The sequence below is a fragment of the Physeter macrocephalus genome, chromosome 18 (genome assembly GCF_002837175.3).
Source record: "Physeter macrocephalus isolate SW-GA chromosome 18, ASM283717v5, whole genome shotgun sequence".
Taxonomy (NCBI): Eukaryota; Metazoa; Chordata; class Mammalia; order Artiodactyla; family Physeteridae; genus Physeter; species Physeter macrocephalus.
In genome coordinates, this window is record NC_041231.1 from 26,897,457 (window position 1) to 26,915,228 (window position 17,772).

The 17,772-nt window shown below is 39.2% G+C and overlaps 1 protein-coding gene across 14 annotated transcripts in view; it reads left to right on the forward strand.

Moving 5' to 3' along the window:
* Positions 1-17,772, forward strand: part of SUCLG2 (succinate-CoA ligase GDP-forming subunit beta) — a 363,845-nt gene that overhangs the window by 69,040 nt on the left and 277,033 nt on the right. For 11 of the 14 annotated variants that reach the window (XM_055079886.1, XM_055079884.1, XM_055079887.1 and 8 more), the window contains exons 2-3: positions 8,066-8,207; positions 8,473-8,529. In XM_055079886.1, the coding sequence (XP_054935861.1) occupies positions 8,066-8,207; positions 8,473-8,529 (199 nt within the window). The remainder of the gene's footprint in view (positions 1-8,065; positions 8,208-8,472; positions 8,530-17,772) is intronic. The other 3 variants (XM_024123817.1, XM_055079885.1, XM_024123819.3) reach the window with 1 other exon arrangement.

Here is a 17,772-nt window from a genome sequence, read left to right on the forward strand (position 1 = left end):
CTTGATTCTCACTTAACTAGCTGAATGGCCTTAGACACATTTCTTAACTTCTTTCACCTTCAAACTTCCTCATCTGTGACATGGGGATATTCTGGCTCAAATGAGATGGAAAATAAATTTACTTAGCACAAATAGCACATTTTAAGATGTTTACCAAATGTGAGATTTGTGTGGTCCTTCCTCTTGTAAATTACTGTTTGGTTTCTTTCTGTGACTGTTGAGTGAATTAAGTATAACATTCCACTATTAGAGTTTAAAAATACCTCCCCAAATGCATTTAAAGTGAGAAGCAGGACACCAAGGGCGCTTCTTGATTGTTTATATGATCACCCACTATTTTCATTCTAGCAGTTCCTCAGTGTCTCCTTATCACCCTTTTCTCCTGCCTTGTATTTCTGTGTTAAATAACAGTAGCTAATCTTTTTTTGGGTAGTTATTATATGCTGGGTGCTGTTCTAATTGATTTGTACTTAATCCTCACAGCATCCTATGAGGATGGGCCTGTTCGTTTCCTCCCTTGTAAATGATGAAACTCATTTCAGCTGCCCTTTCTCTCATCCTTAGAGGGTAGCTTCCCTCTGTACCCCTGTTAGAGCTTAGGGACTCAGCCACAGGGGGCTCATTAACTGGTTAATTAATTTCTTTACAGTGTGCAAAATGGGGATAATGTAAATGGCAAGTGGCCAGCTCTGGACAAAAAGGATGCTATGTTTTCAAAGGTTAGCCACATGAAGGCCCCACATTTAGCCTGAACACACGTGAAATATAACAGAGTCTCAGTACTCACATTCCTGCTCTTTCTTCCAAGTCTGACTTTATTCTTTCCTTTCCATAGGCTTAGGTTTCTAATCATGATGCTGCTTTTCTTTATCTGTCTCTTCAGCATGTTTTCTTTGTGAAGCAGGTGTTGGCGTGCTGGTGTTTTCATATTAAGGGCTAAACAGAAAAGTGCTGTTATTATTATTGTTGTTATTATTATCTTCCTCTTACAAACAAGATTCCACTTAATCTCTTTTCCAGGGCAACAGTGAAGTGGCTTCTTTATCAGTGCCTGTTTTAAGCAAGCAGGCCTTTTATTTTATGGAACTCATATTGAGACACATCGAGTTATAGCTGTCTTTTCATTTGCACCAAGACGTTTATTTGAAGGCTAGTATTTCCTAGGTAATGTGACTAAGGTAGATTTATGGGTGCTAATTTGCATACAGAATAACATTGGCAAAAACTAAAATATAACAAACACATACCAACTCTTAGCGTGCCACAGCCCACCGAGCATCTGCCTTGCTTGCCTGTAATGAGAGGGAAATATATTTTCCTCTGAGTTTACAGCTAATTCCTTGTTTGTATTCCACTGTCATCAATGCTGTTGAGAGCTCAAAATGAGGTTTAAGAGCCTCTTCCTATCTAACAGCAGGAGTTTGTATTAGAGGTGATAGTTTTGTGTAACAGAGAAGGCAAGCTTTTCCTTCCCCACCCTGATTTCAGACCACATTTGAAGAACCCCTGCTACATTTAAGTACAGGTGCAAGCCCTTCATTTTCTAGGCAAGTTAATAGGCTTGAGGCTATGCATTTGGGTCAAAGCTTAGGTTTGATGACTTCCTCTCAATCTTGTTTTTGAGTAAATTGATTTTCATTCCACAAATAATAAATATTTTTTTCTATAATTTTTTATTTGTTTGTTTTAAATTATAGATTAGGTTAAATCTTCCTTTGATCACCATGTTCCTGGTTTGCCCTCCTCAGATTTACTGGCATTAAGTTTGGTGACCTTCATCTGGCCCTTTTCCTATACATTCACTTACTCATATGTCTATGCTTGGAAGATACAGAATATTGCTTTGTATGTGGACACGTGTGTCTGAAATATAAATGTTATTCTGCTTTATATACTGAAAGAAACTTGCCGTTTTCTTCCAGTAATGTGTCTTGGAGAATGGTCAGTGTTAGGCCTCCGTACTTAGCAGGCTACACTAGTCACTGAAGAAGTTATTCTCGAGATCTCAGTGGTCAATACATCAAAGGTTTATTTCTTTCATATTTTTTTAAAAATTTTTATTTATTTATTTTTGGTTTCATTGGGTCTTTGTTGCTGCATGCGGGCTTTCTTTAGTTGTGGCGAGCGGGGGCTACTCTTCATTGCAGTGGCTTCTCTTGTTGTGGAGCGCAGGCTCTAGGCACGCAGGCTTCAGTAGTTGTGGCTCACGGGCTCTGGAGCGCAGGCTCAGTAGTTCTGGCGCACGGACTTAGTTGCTCCGCGGCATGTGGGGTCTTCCCGGACCAGGGCTCAAATCCGTGTCCCCTGCATTGGCAGGCAGATTCTTAACCACTATACCACCAGGGAAGTCCCAAAGGTTTATTTCTTGTTCATGTAAATGTGTGACTCCAATGCAAGGGTCCTCCATGTAGTAACTTCATAATCCATGCTGTTTCAACCCTCTGACTCCACCGTCTCCACATGGGCTTCCAGGTCCTTTGCAGCCTCCGGAAAAGGGTGCTGGAGGGTTGCTGGAAAGTTTTGGCATGCTAGGTGCAAGAGAACTGAGAATGGAGGGGAACACATGGATAGGGGTGCTAGTCTGTCGCCACAGGAGTTTTCAGTGCTTCATATAGCTTGAATATATTGTGGTTTAATTAGCTGGTCTCCTATTTGATGGGCATTTAGATCACTTCCAACTTTCCCCTTTATTATGTACAGCACTACACAGAAGAGCCTTGTATGTATCCCACGTACACATGTGACTGTTTTGCTAGTTTAAACACTCAAGAAGTAGACTTCACAGTTCAGAGGATGTGGGTGTTCTCGTTACCATCAGTGCTGTCACGTTGTTTTTGAAGGTGGTCATACTGGTGTTTGATTTGCATGGTTAGTGTATGAGAAAGAAATACCTTCACCAATGACATTATCAAACATTCACTTTTTCCCCTATCCAATGGCAGCTTTGTTCCTTTTGGCAAAATGGCTTCTCATTTTTGTTTAAATTTCTATTTTCCTGGTTATTAGTGAGTTTTTGGCTCTTTCTCAGACTCTGTTATGCTGCCTGAGTGAAGCAGGACTGTGGAAAGTCAGGCTTAAGAAAGATAGAGGGAGTGCAGAGAGCCAGTGGGCAGATGTGGCTCACACATTCTTCCTCTGGGGGGCTCCCGGCTCAGTGACATTTCTTTCTGTACTCCCTTGATCAATTTTTTTTTCCTCCCATGGCGATATTTCAGTAGTCTTTACACCTCTGGTTTTAAAACCGTGGGGTGAAGGATGCTTTCTCAGTCATGTCATTTTTTTCTGTGGAGCTGTCTAATTTTGTGCTTTGAGTTTTCTTCTGAATTTTTCCCTGCTTAGTCATTGTCTTTTTATCTCTTGGTTCTCTTTGTCCTTTCCGTCATTTTTCATTCTTTTTCTTTTGTCTCTGCTCCCTTGTTCCCATCGGCCGTTAAATCTTTATGTGCTGCTTTTCTTTTAAATTGTATTTTCCCCTTCCCCTCCAAGCTTAGAAATGCTTGCTCTGTCAAAGAAATATGGAAGGGAAGGGAGCAATGGAAAGGTCGGTGCACAAATCTAGAAGTAACCAAACCCAGGGGCCCACCCCCTCCCCCAGCTGTTTTGAGAACATGATGCTGTTCCTGATATGGTCACTTTGCCAAAATCTGTATGAAAAAAGGAAAGAACATTGGAATTAGTCCATTTCTCATCCTGCCTCTGGCTCACTGTAGGATCCCTAGGCATGTTACTTCTCATCTTTAGGCCTCAAGTTCTCTGACTCTAAAATGAGGAGGTTGGATCCCAGTAGTCTTTCTATACCTTGGAACCCCAGTATATGAAACATGTGACTTCCGGGGAAACTGCTGCAGATTAAGGGTCCAAAGTCGCCTTTATAATGGGCCACTGCCATTCCTCTTCCCCTGCGATGCCTTGAAGGGGCGCCTTCAAACTCTGTGGAGCAACAGGTCATTTAATAGTTTACAGGGGAGACAATTCATGACAAAAGTATTAGAACAATTAGAATCCATACAGGGCTGGGGAGGCAACCCAGAGACTGGCAACATTAGGAACCTTCCACCAGCCTGAGGAGTGGAAGGGGTGGAAAGGGGTGGTGTTGGCAGAGTCCAGGCCAACTTGTGGGTGCAGGAGTCACGGTGGGGAGATAGCAGGAGTTGGAGTTATGGGAGGAAGGGCTGTCTGGAGGGACCTGAGGCTTCAGAGGAGATGCAGTCAGTGTTGGAGTGGCCGCCTGACTCAGAAAGAGGAAGCCAAAGCCTGGTATCTTCTTCTCACTGTCCTATCTCCAAACAGTCTCAAATTTAGGCAGGAGCCAGTTGCAAAGAGTACAGTTTGAAGGCAAGCAGGCAAATAACTGGCAGAAACAACTGAAAGGCACTGGGTCAGATGATCTTTAAACTCTCTTCCATTTTATTCCAGAGTTCATAGATTCCCTGGAAGATTCCTGACTTCTGCAGTGAAGATATTAGTCTAGGGTTTTAACAGGTCGCTCTAGCTAGGAATTGGAATAAACTACTTCTGCCATTTTAGAGTCTTAGGACAGCACCTGCTCACATCTCCACTTCCCTCCCTCCCAAAGCCTGGAGCAGCTGCATTTTTCCTTACGTGCGCTGTGCCAGCGTTTCATGAGAATCCTATTCCTGGTATTTTTTGGACCTTTTGAAGACAGGAATATGATCTTGCTCATGCCAGTCTCAGTATTCTTCACCAAGAGGCCTCTGGGAATGTGGAGCCAGAGTACAAATGGAGGGAATCAATTGTATTACAGTCGAAGCTTTGCTGTTTTACAGTCACCTGTGATAGTGGGCCAGTGACTAACCTTCAGCCTGGGTTTCCTAAATGGTAAGACGGTTTTATTAGGACAGACTAGGTGCTATAGATGGGCTGGGTTCTGCAGCAGCAACAAATACTCCCCAGAATCTCAATGGCTATAAGTCCGCAAAGGTTTATTTTTCACTGCACGTTCATTGTGATTTACCTGGGGATGTTCAGTCCTCACTTTAACCCCTGGCTCATAGATCAGCTACCATCTTGAATACTGCCAATCCCCAGGTCGAGAGAGGGAGTGTTTGGGTGGGTGGGAGGGTTGACAATCACATGTTGGGCCTGACGTGTCATGCACCATATGTACTCATACCTTGTTAGCTGGAACTAGTTACATGGCCTCACCTAACTTCAGCAAAGGCAAAGAAGTACCTGGAAGGAGGACAGTTAGGAATATTTGTTAGTTTGCATTAATGATAGTTAAAGAGAAAGATGATAATACTTCTCGTGATTTTTTTGGCCATTAGATAATATAAATACTGATTATAATGCCTAACCTGTAGGAAATGCTCCATCAATAATAGGTAGAACAATTATTATTGTTGTTATTATTATTCAGCAGCATGCTTTACACCATCATTCTGCTTAGTAACTTCTCTTTCTTTCTTCCCCATGAAAATGCAAAAGTAGACTTAACTTGTTCCTGTCTAGACGTACCTCAAATTCTTAATTAATGAAGTTGAGTTAATGAAGTTTTAGACCCAGTCAGGGACCCTACTCTTCCAAGTTTAGGATTGACAAATATAGGTAATTATTCTGTGAAACGATCACTTTGTGGAGTGATAGCTTGAGTATCAGCAGTGGCTTTGGAACTATGTTCACTGTGTTGGTTTTCAATTTAAGAGCCACAGACTTTAAGCAGCTTTTCATTTTGAGTCAGTGCAGAAACAGTCAGTATGTATTATATGTCTGTGAAGCTGGTCTCTGGATCAGTTGCAGTTAGTTTGCAGCAGATTGTATTAACGTATCCAAAATTAATACAGTGAGTGTTCTGATGAAAAGAAATTGACCATGACCACACTATGGCTGTTTTTAGTCTCTCTCAAATGTCCTTTTCAAACAGTATTTCTTTTTTTTCTGTTAATGGCTTTAAATTGGTACGTCAACGTAAACTTAATCTATTGATCCTTCCCCATTTGCCTTTTAAAAGTGGTCCCAGAATATGGCACATATCATGTTCAATCTCTTCTTTCTTTAGGGGGCTTTTACTAAATGCCTCAAACTGAATTTTTCTTGGCATGTTACATGAGGTGCTATTAAGACTACTAAGTTGATGAGTACATTCATTTTTGAAGTTGTGTTTTTCAAATTACTAATGTTTCATCCAGACTTAAAAATGTAACAAGTCATATACAGTTAACAAATTATATACAGTAAACAGTTGTGAGCACTGCTTGTCTGACAGTTTATTTTTATCTTAGCATTATCTGTTTCTAAAGAAGAAGTGCAAGCAACTTCAATTTTAATAACATCATTACCAATATTTATAAGGATGGAACAAAGAGAGAGCTTGAGGCTGGATCATGTTGAAATTTGAATTTTTTTACAAGTGTGTGTAAATTATGTTATGTTTATCTTAGATCTGAAGGACTTTTACTTTTTTTAGAGAAATTCAGTTTCTGGAAATGAAAAGTTATCTATATCAGAGGACAAAAAGACAAAAGGGAAGATTTATTTATTTGGCTATCTAACTGATAATTTTTTGGTATCTTCTGTATGCCAAGCACCATCACATTCTTCATAAAGAAACAAAGAAGTTGAAGACACCCTCTGTCCTTGAGTAGAACCCAGTCTCGCTGTAAGGTTCTGGAGCCTCTTTGGAATGCCTCTCTTCCATAAGAGCTTCATGAGTGCATTGTAGCTTGGAGATGCCAGAAGAACATGCCATTTTTAAGGACACGTTAAAGGTCCTAAAAGCTAGTGGTTCCATGTGGTAAAGCCCTGTGGACCTCAGTTTATGGTCTGCATGATATTGCTCGGACATCCACCGAGGTCCTTGACTGAAGCCGCTAGGAGGTATGTCAGGTGATCTTCCACCACCAGTCTTGTGAGCCAGTTGTGTGATTGATTTTTTGGTTGGTTTGTGCATTAATGGCATCGTTATCTTACCTCTAGTGAATTGTGGTTCCTTTGCATCATAACCCATGGATAGAAATGAAACTAAGTGTATTCATTTTTTTTCTTTTTTTTTCTTTTAAAAACAAGGCTTATGGATTTGGTAGGGAATGTCGATCTTATTCTAAAGAATGAGAAGAATTTATTTGTTCATGTCACTCCGTCCTTTGATTATTTTCTTCGAGCGCAAATATAAACTAATTGATTAGTGCATATTGGAAAACCACTTTCACATGAGAGCACAGGCTCCGGACGCACAGGCTCAGCGGCCGTGGCTCACGGGCCCAGCCGGTCCGCGGCACGTGGGATCTTCCCGGACCGGGGCACGAACCCGTGTCCCCTGCATCGGCAGGCGGACTCCCAACCACTGCGCCACCAGGGAAGCCCCGTTTTCGCATGATTCTTATGCAGAGTTACTTTAATACACAAATTGCAGTTTTTAGGAACTAGTAGTTTAATTAATGGTGACTTTTTCAGGTTACTGTACTCAGCTTTGGTGTGTGAAAGAGATAATCTCATTAAACACATAATGACTGTACCTAGAGTCCATTAAAAACCACAACAAAGAAATGGATTAGTGTGTGGCCCATTGACCTCAAAGAGTTGAAACAAATTTCCTGAGATACCTTATGATGATTCATGCTGTGTGTACAGTTATTAAAATAATGCTTTGAGCTTTGTTTGGAGTGGAGATGGGGGAAAGCATATGCTATATAACAGAGTCCTTAACATTTTTTAAAATAACTTTTTACTGAAGTCCTTATAGACTCACAGGGAGCTGCAAAAATAGTGCAAGAGTACACAGGTGTACTCTTCCTTCAGCGTCCCCTAGTGTTGACATCTTACATAGTTTGAGTACAGTATCAAAACCAGGAAATTGACCTTGGTACATTCCTGTTAACTAAATTACAGACCTTATTCATTTAGGGGTGTGTGTAGTTGTCCTTAACATTTTTGGTTAGAAAAACAATTAAGCATGAAGAATTCATAGATTTTTGTTTTTTCTTTTGCCTCCAAAATCTCTGTTGCCGATTGCCTTCTGAGGGTACCTGTAAGACTAGCCCTATAAGTTGACTGTTATTTTTCATGCTGTTGTAAGTCTCCTTATCTCTCTCCCCAATTTCTCTAGGTGGTTCACTTAACCCCCAGAAGATGGTTGAACCTGCAGGAATACCAGAGCAAGAAACTAATGTCTGACAACGGAGTGAAAGTTCAAAGATTCTTTGTAGCAGACACTGACAATGAAGCTCTGGAGGCTGCTAAGAGACTAAGTAAGCTAATTCATAATAGGTGAAGTACGCTTGGCCAAATTAGTGAATTCACAGGTAGTGGTTTCCCACTAGTTACATTTCTTTGTTACCGGTTATACTAACAGTGACAGGTACAGTGTAGAGCTTTGAGTTGCAAGGGCAAAATGCCCAATTAAGAAAACTTTATTCTTTTACATGAGATAGCAGCATATGGGGTGCCACTGTATGGTAATTTTTCCAAGTCTCTCAGTCACCGTTTCACCTAGTTCTCTTATCTGTGGTTTAGTGGCTGCAAGAAAATTGGTTGAAGAGTGTAAAGTGTCAGAGAGAAGCCCGTTGCTTGGTAAGTCAGGCAAGACAGTTGGCATCCTTTATTAAGCCTCTTAGAACATGTGGAAAGTTTCCTCTGAGTGAGTGGAGGAGAGAAAGGGAAGAATGTGCATTTTGAAGTCCTGCTGACTTTGGTTCAGTGTTTTGCCCTTTTCATTTATCAGCTCTGTAACTTTGCGTAAGTACCTTTTCTTTTCTATGCCTCAGTTTCCTTGTCTGTAAATCAGTGCTAATGTGTTTACCTCCCAAAGCTATTTAGAGCCTTTAAGGGAGACTGCACGCTGGTACATGGTAGAAAATCTAATCAGTTTCCCTAGTTATAGATTGAGAAATTAGGACTCAGATTTTGCTGTTTTTCAGTGAATATTCCTTCTTTTGCCGTATAGACTCTCTCGTTGTCAGTCTGGATTAGCATTGTCCATTAGAAATGTAATTTGAGCCACACAAGTATTTTTAAATTTTCTAAGTCACCTTAATAAAAATAAAAAGAAACAGGTAAAATAAATTTTAATAATATATTTTGTTTACCCCAGTATATCCAAAATATTATCATTTCTAAATGTAATTAATATAAAACAATTTTCAAGGGGTTATTTTATATTCTGTTTTTGTGCTAACGCTCACAAATCTGATTTATATATTACATCACCAGGACATCTCATTTCACACTAGCCACATTTCAGGTGTTCGAAAGACACATGCCGTCTTGTGGCTACCCTGTCGGACGGTGCAGATCTGGACTCTAGAAGGATGTGCATGTGCATTCTTTGCCTGCAATCTTGGAGAGCAGTTGTTTGCCATTAAAAAAGAAAGCATAGAGCATCTGCTCACTGGCCTTTCCCAGGCAGCTGTAGCAACGTTTGAGAGTGCAAAATAGAGGCAGGCTCTGTATTTCAATTTTCCAATTTTCTGTGCTCTTTTAAGAGTAAGCGATGAGGTGCTTCGGTTAGTAATTGTTCTTTTATCTCCCTTTCAGAGTTCCCCCTGGTGCTTATATGCCAGATTCTTTCTCTGTTATTTCATTTGAAATGTATATTTATTTTTTCTTTCAACAAATAGTTATTGTCAACCACGTGTTTTAGGCATGGTGGATGCAGCTGTGGAAGATGAGCAAGCCCTTTTTCTTCTGCAAAGTTACATTCTAGAAAGGAACAGATTTGTAATTTTCAGATGCTAAATGTAGAAATTGAGAGCAGTCTATATTTTAAGGAATGAAAATTGGTTTTATTCTCAAGAACTATCAAAATTGGTTTTTATGGTTAAAAAAAAAAACACAGTAAAATTAGACTTACACCTGGGTGAGAGTTCCGCAGCGAACTGTTAATAGACTCAGTAAAGGTTAGTATTCTAACATCATTACATGAAAGGATCGTTTGTGTTTTATACTCCTCTGGTTTGGGGATTGGGTAATGAGAGCAAGAAGTGTGAAGTTCAAGTTGGTCTTTGGTCCTCATTTTCCCTACTTTTTTTTTCTTTTTTTTTTTTTTTTTGTGCTAGGCGGGCCTCTCACTGTTGTGGCCTCTCCCGCTGCGGAGCACGGGCTCCGGACGCGCAGGCTCAGCGGCCATGGCTCACGGGCCCAGCCGCTCTGCGGCATGTGGGATCTTCCCGGACCGGGGCACGAACCCGTGTCCCCTGCATCGGCAGGCGGACTCTCAACCACTGCACCACCAGGGAAGCCCTCCCTATTATTTTCTTAAATGTGCCGACACACTAGTAGTCCAGGTCGAAGGATCCTTCTTAAGGGAATTCTGGAAGCCAGCTGCTTACCCCTCACCTGCCTTAAGTGGAGCACAGCTAAGAAAATTTACCATTCAGATTTTCAAAGAGATTTGGACTTAACTGGACTAATTGGTGTCTTAGTCATGGATTTGTTTTATAAGCATTTATTTAGCCACCACTTTGTGTGTGGGAATTGTATACTGTGTTTCTCAGACAGGATTTTCGCTCTGGAAGAATTAGCAAGGTGATATTTATATGCCAAGGCAGGGTGGACAAAGGGGAAGAGATAGACAGTGAAGCAAGTTTAAATAAAAGAAAGTTAAATTAAAAAAGGAAAATCAACTTTTAAAAAAGACATTTTGGTTCCTGAGGAGTGGTTTTTAAGGCGAATGAACCTGGATTGAGAATGATGTGGCTGCATGTGTGCGTTGGCCTGTGCATACCTGTGATCATCCTTTAGATGGGGTGGCCCTGGGAAGGCCTCACTGTGATCCTGCTTAGAGCTAAAAGAGAATTTAGAGAACTAATCCGAGCACCTCATTTTCTGAATGAATGAGTAATCCTCTTCTTACTCAGTAAGTCGTTTTGGGAGAAGGAAGATCTCTGATTTTTGTTGTTGAGTAGACAGTTTTGGTCACAGGGGAAATTTATAGTACTCAGAAGGAGATGGTACCAAGTCTAGTTGGTTAAACATGAAACAAGTTGATAGTAAATATGAAAGGAGGTATGCACATCTTTGAGCTTGCTTGGAGAGAGCAAAACGAAAAGAAGCTGGCAAAACTTCACCCTGTTTACGTTCTTGTCTCTGTAAGATTGACAGAACCAACAGCACAATTGGGAGTTTTACCAAGGAGATTGGAGGTTAAGGTTAAAGCTGGATCACACATATGTCTTTCTGACTGTCCTGAAAATGGGACCTCCACTTTATAATTACAGTATTTTCAGGGGAAAAAATTACATAGAAGAATAATATGCGTAATGTGCAGTAAGCGCTATATAAGATTTTATTGTTGTCGTCATTGGCAGCAGCAGCATATAATTCCAAAGGGTTCACTGCTGTCATGATGCAAATTCACAGACAAATCAGAGACATCTGATAATGAGTGTTTGTCGATTGTATGTTCGGAGAGTTCACATTATACTTCGCAAAGTTTGTAAATGGTTGAAATGTATTTGCTTAGCTTTCTACTTTATTGATATTTGAATATGTCTTGAAATAAAATGACATTTTGTAAAATATTTTGAAAATAAATACTGATATTAGCCGTGCCTGTGATTTCCATTGTAATCTGTGTGTAGATCATCTTACAAATCTCTTTCTTTGTGTTTAAAGTCACAATGCTGGTTTTCTGTTTGCCATCCACTTAAGGGTGTCTCTGTTTTTCCTGGCCCAGATGGAGCTTGTCATCTCTTGGTTGCTCCGAACTCTTTCTCCCTCTTAGCTCTTCCTACTTACCCAGCTGAGATATCCCTGTGTCACCTTTAATGCTTCTCATGTCTGTCATATTCAGTCATTTGCCAAAGCCTGCCATTTTTAGTGCAGCATCATTATTTTGCTAAAGCAACTAAACAGGCGAGATAAGGTTAAAAACTTGCCAGGATTGTACAGCTAATACTTGACAAAGATGGGATTTCTACCCAGCCAGGTTGGATTTAATCTCTTCTCCAAGCATTTTTCCTCTTTGCTAACTTGATGATGTTGTTCTTGGGAGATTTTAATACGTGAGTCAGCATTTTTAAGATAGGAAATGCGTATTAATAAAATTAGAAGATTGAAGTAAAATTAGATGTGGCAGGTTCTAAGCCTCAATTTGTAGAAACTATGTAATCTGAAGATATTTTCTTAATGATTCATTTTGTTGTATCTCTTTGGGCAATAGAACCTTTTGCTGTGTAGTTATGGAAATCTTGTTAATTTGACCATTTGTTTCAAATGGGTAATGGAAACCTTTTGTTTCTGAAACAATTCATAATGATAAGCTGCTGAGCGAGATCCTCATTTTGTTGCACAGAAAATGAACTTACGTCTGATTGAGAGAGTAAATTTGGTTTGGTGAATTAAGTTTTCAATATATGGATAATATTCATTCCTGCAGCATTTTTTATGAGCTACCTTTTGTAATCACGCTTTCAGGAAGGAATTGTTTCCTCTGCGTATAATTTTCTCAGGAGATTTATTAATTATACAGATTTCTCCTGTATGGATTACATTTAATGTAAACAGTCAGCAAATAATTACAGAATACCTGTTGTCTGCATGACTAATTTTTATGTTGTGTTTCAATTCTCTTTAAAAATGAATGAAGGCATAAGTCTTTCACATAACTCAAAAGGCCTGTCTCAAAGATGTGTATAAAAGCATAGACGAAACTTATCTAGGACCACCACTTTTTAGTTTTTGGAATCTCCACAGTTTATTAATTATTCCATTCATATTGATATGAGACTCTCAACATTTGATTAAGCAAGAAGATTGTATTTCACAAACTCACAGTTTTATTTCTTGCCAGGAAAGAAATTGAAATATGAATGGAGAAATTAATCTTTTCTCAGCTAATGACGTGCATCCTAAAATGGAGATACGGAGCTTTTTATTGAACTCGGCCAGCTTTGGAGTGCTTTCAGCTACAACATGTTTCCATTCGTCAATATGATAACTTATTCTTTTCGTTTTATATAATCACATCCTAAAGCCTGGTGAATTACTTACACCATTAAGGAGTTGTACTTTATATAAAAAGGGAACTGCTGCCCATTGACTGCTGATTGACAAGTACTGTTAATCCTGTAGGCAATTAAATGCATAGTTAGCCTCCTTGATTGTTGTGGCTTTGTCATATCACATTATGTGGTTAGGATCTTGCAAAAAGATCTTCTTATAACCTTTGTGTTGAGATGGTGGTCATTATTGTCTTATAATGATAGGTGAGGATAACATTGATTACTCTGTAGTAAATCTTCTTTTTACCACCGTACCAGCTGTCCATTATTTTGAACCTGCAGTCAAGAATGCAGTTGCAAGGGTGATGACAAATGCGGGCCATCAGAGGTTGAAACAGTGTCTACTTTCTAGGAATTGTGGTGGTGACTCATCCAGACAGAAGGTGTTTATCGTAGGTCCTGAGACATAGTAAATGCTCAATAAATATCATTGTCACTCACAAAATTTTCATTTGCCCGTGTTTACTTACAAATGCTCCCTAAAAGAACACCTGAATTGACCTTAAAGGCTTTCCCTGACTATGTTTATTAAGAGCATCCCGTTCAACAAATTGTAACCTTTATTAATATTTCCTATTGAATATATTTTGCAAAGAGATTTCCCCCCCCCTTTTATAAAATGTTCTTTTCTCTTCTTCCTAAGTCTGCACATATAAATGGGCTTGTCTGGTCATCTCCTTAGAATTCCTCTTTGCTAGAATGTCTTTTCCTAATTGTCTCGTGCTGTTCACTGAATAGAAGTAGCAGGAGACCCATCAAGTGAAAGGTGAGATTAAGACAGGTTGTGAGCAGGCAGGCTTCATGGGAGTGAACATTTAGCTTCCTGTCAGTTTCCTTAGAAACAAATGAGAACAGAGCTTTGAAAGTCAATACCTCAACTTGAATTTTGGCTAAGGCAAGGATTAGTTCTTCTCACATTTTAACCAATAAAAATAATAGTGGTGGGATTTAACTTTTGGCCTCTTGCCATGTTTCTGGCATCATGGTGAGCATTTTGTAAGTGTGATTTCATGTAATCCTCATTTAAACCAAAGGGGCTTTCCTTTTGGAACTGGTTCCAAATATCACCAGATCCTGGGTGTCTGTCTATGATTGTGTATTCACGGTGACTAACATAATTTCATTCAGTCTTTTCAGTTTGTCATTAATGGACTTACTTATTAATTTTTTTTAAAGCTACCTCATTATGAATGAACAAAGAAGTTATGTGCATGGTCTCATTTTCCAGGTCTTTCCTATGAATTATTTGTGCCTGAGGTCTTTGACTCACCCCAGTGTATATCGTGGTAGTTCTAAATCTACAGAAGATACCTTATGGGGTTATAAATGTAGAAAAGCTTTGCCTGGGGTAAGTAGGCATAAAAGCTAGCTTCTTATTATCCATCCGTCTGGACATATTGGCCTTTTTAAAGAAATCTTAAACATAAACAGATAAATCTCTTTTGGTTATCAAAGGAATATGCTTATTATTTTGATTTTGGAAAATATAGAAAAGCACAAAGAAGGAAAAACCTCCTATAATCCCATTACCCAGAGAGAACCTGCCTTAAGATCAACATATTTCCCTCCATTTTTCTTCTGCATTCATTCAGTCAGCAACATTTATTTCTGTGTACATATTTACATAAATATAATTGGGAGAGGGAGAATGCTTGTTTTTAACTCTGGGAAAATAGTATGCATATAGTTTTGTGTCCTTTTTAAAGTCCATATAATAACATGAGCATTACCTAAATATTAAATATGTTTTTCAGAAATATAATTGTAATGGTTGTATGGTAATCCCTAGATTGACTATGTTATTTCCCACTGTGACTTACTTAGATTGTTTTTTCTGTTTTTGTATGTTAGAGAATTCTAGCTTATGTAACTTATAAAACTGCCCAATTCTCAGTAGCTTAATACAATAAGGAGTTCTTAGTCACATAAGAGTCCAATATGGTGTGCTTGCTCTGCCTGTAAGCGGTGACTCACAGATCCAGGCTCCTTCAACATTTCACTCTGTCCTCTTCAACACGTGTGTCTCAGAGATGACCTGGGGATTGTGTTTGTTTCAGTCACCTAAGAGGGGAAAAGAGCATGGAGGATTGCGTGTGGAAGTTTTGCACATACTGCATCACTTCAGCTCACATTCTATTGGCTAAAATTCATCACATGGTCACAGTGAACTGCAAGAGAGACTGGGAAATACAGTCTCAGTGCATGCGTAGGAAGAAGAGGAAATGGGTTTGGTGATCCTGGTAGCGGTCCCTGTAGCTTTTAGAATTTGGGGGAAATTTGTCTCTGCTTCTTGGCTTAGAACGAGCATGGACTGCACAGTCAACATCATCCCAGGTCTACTTTGGTTACTTAAGCCACAATTTACTTGACTGTAAAATTGAGGCTAATAATACGTATGTCAAGGAATGATTCAGATTAAAAAAAAGACAAACATAGCACATGCCTCATATAAACGAGGCGCTCACCAATTTACCTTCCTTCTTTCCTTCCTTCTTTTTTGGTCTGAACTGAGTGAATGTTTCAAGCCATCATAAAAGACATATAATAACAGCTATTAAAAACATCAACAGCAGATAAAAAACAAACAATGCTCAGTGCTTTTGCAATAACACTGGAGTGTTGAACTATATTTAGTGTACAGCTCGTCAGATGATTTGATAATGAATATATTACCGATATACTGTTGGTTGATATTTTCTAGGGAGATGGAGGTATGTGAAGTCAAAAGTTGCATAATTTTGGAAGAAAATGAAAAACCGTTCTTTCTTTACATTGCAACAGAATAAATATTACCTAAGGAATTATGCTTTTAAGAGGCTACGCTGTTCCCCAAGGTGGTTGTTACAGGAGTTGGCAGTGTTTAGCAGATGTTCATAAATAGTACTAAGGCTCCACTTGAGTTTTCTAGGTTACTTACAAAAAAGTCAGGAAGTGAACTGAAAAAATTTTAAATATATATATATATTGCTTGATCTACCTTAGGGTGAAAACCAAATGAGTAAACAAGCTACCTCAATTATGTATCTTTTTTTCCTTTCATTCAACATGGAACAGGCTAAGGGATTTGTGAGTCTGTTATTTTTCTCAAATTAAATGTGGACCAAGTATTAGAATTTTTTTGTCTTTCTAAGTGAATATACCAGCCACTTCAGTATGGGGGAAAAGAATTATATGGGATGTGGATAACAGGGGAAAAATAACAGTGCTAAAAGTATTTGATATGCAAAAATCAGACTGTTCCAAGAGTCTTCAGGTGCAAGGTGTAGCACTGAAAAACAACTTTACATAAATATATATTTTCTTTATAGATAACCTACATGAGTATCATAAACATGAGAAAACCTTCATCCCTTCACCTTCTTCTTGCTCAGAATCCCTTACTACTTTTCCCTGTTTGCGGATTCACAACAATTAGAAATTCCCTTCAATTCCTCATTTACTGAGTGTTGTTTTTTTATAATGATAAAAAAATTGATGCCGAATAGTATCATGCATTTTCTGTACCTATTTGGAAAATCACCTGTTTTTTCTTTATAATTTATTAATTTATTGAATTAACATTGAATTTTGAATGTTGAACCAGACTTGCATTCTTGGAATGAACCTGCTTGGTCAAGGTATATGATCTTTTATTTATTACTGAATTCTGTAATATTTTGTTTAGAATTTTTGTGTCTGTGTCTCTAAGGGCTGTTGGTCTCTACTTGTTTTTGTAATGTCTCTCTGTGGCTTTGCTATTAGGATAATGTTGGCTGCATGAAATGAAAAAAAGAGCCACCCCCACCCCTTGCCCCCTCCTCTGGCAACCACCAATTTGTTCTTTGTATCTTTGACTGTGGTTTGTTTTTTTTTTTTTTTAGATTTCATGTGTAAGTGAGATCATGTGGTATTTGTCTTTTTCTGTCTGACTACTTCACTGACCATAAGAACCTCAAGGTCCATGCATGTTGTCATAAATGACAGGATTTCCTTCTTTTTAATGGCTGAATAATATTCTGCTTTACATACACATATATAACATCACATATCCTTTATCTAGTCATCCGTCTATAGACAATTAGATTGTGTCCAAGTCTTGGCTGTTTAGTGCTGCAGTGAACATGGGGGTGCATATGTCTTTTCAAGTGAGTGTTTTTGTTTCCCATGGGTAAATACCCAAAAGTGGAATTGCTGGATCATATAGTGGTTCTATTTTAAACTGTTTGATGAACTTCCATACTGTTTTTCATAGTGGCTGCACCAATTTACATTCCCACCAGCAGTGCAGATGTTGTCATCATATTGCTGTGGTTTTTGCTGTTATGGTGAGTGGTGTGCACCACATCTCAGTGTGCACGGGGTGGGGGCAGAGGCTTTCATTTAACTTGTGGTGTGTTGTTTCTCAGAAAGAGGAAGCACATGACTTATGAGAGGGTTGTGGGCTGACCTCTCCACACAGTACTCTTCATATAAGAAAGAGATTGTATGTGTTCCCGTAAACCAGGACGGGTTTCAAGATTCATCTGGGGCTTCCCTGGGAGCGGCTGGGCCCATGAGCCATGGCCGCTGGGCCTGCACGTCCGGAGCCTGGGCTCCGCAACGGAAGAGGCCACAGCAGTGAGAGGCCCGCGTACCGCAAAAAAAAAAAAAAAAAAAGATTCATCTGGCATTTAACCTTTTTTTAAGTGTCTCTAAGCATAGATGACCATCCTTATTGGTTTGTCTGGATAGACTTAGATACATCTGTTGTTCCAGAACTTTTTTTTTTTTTTTTTTTTGCGGTACGCGGGCCTCTCACTGCTGTGGCCTCTCCCGTTGCAGAACACAGGCTCCG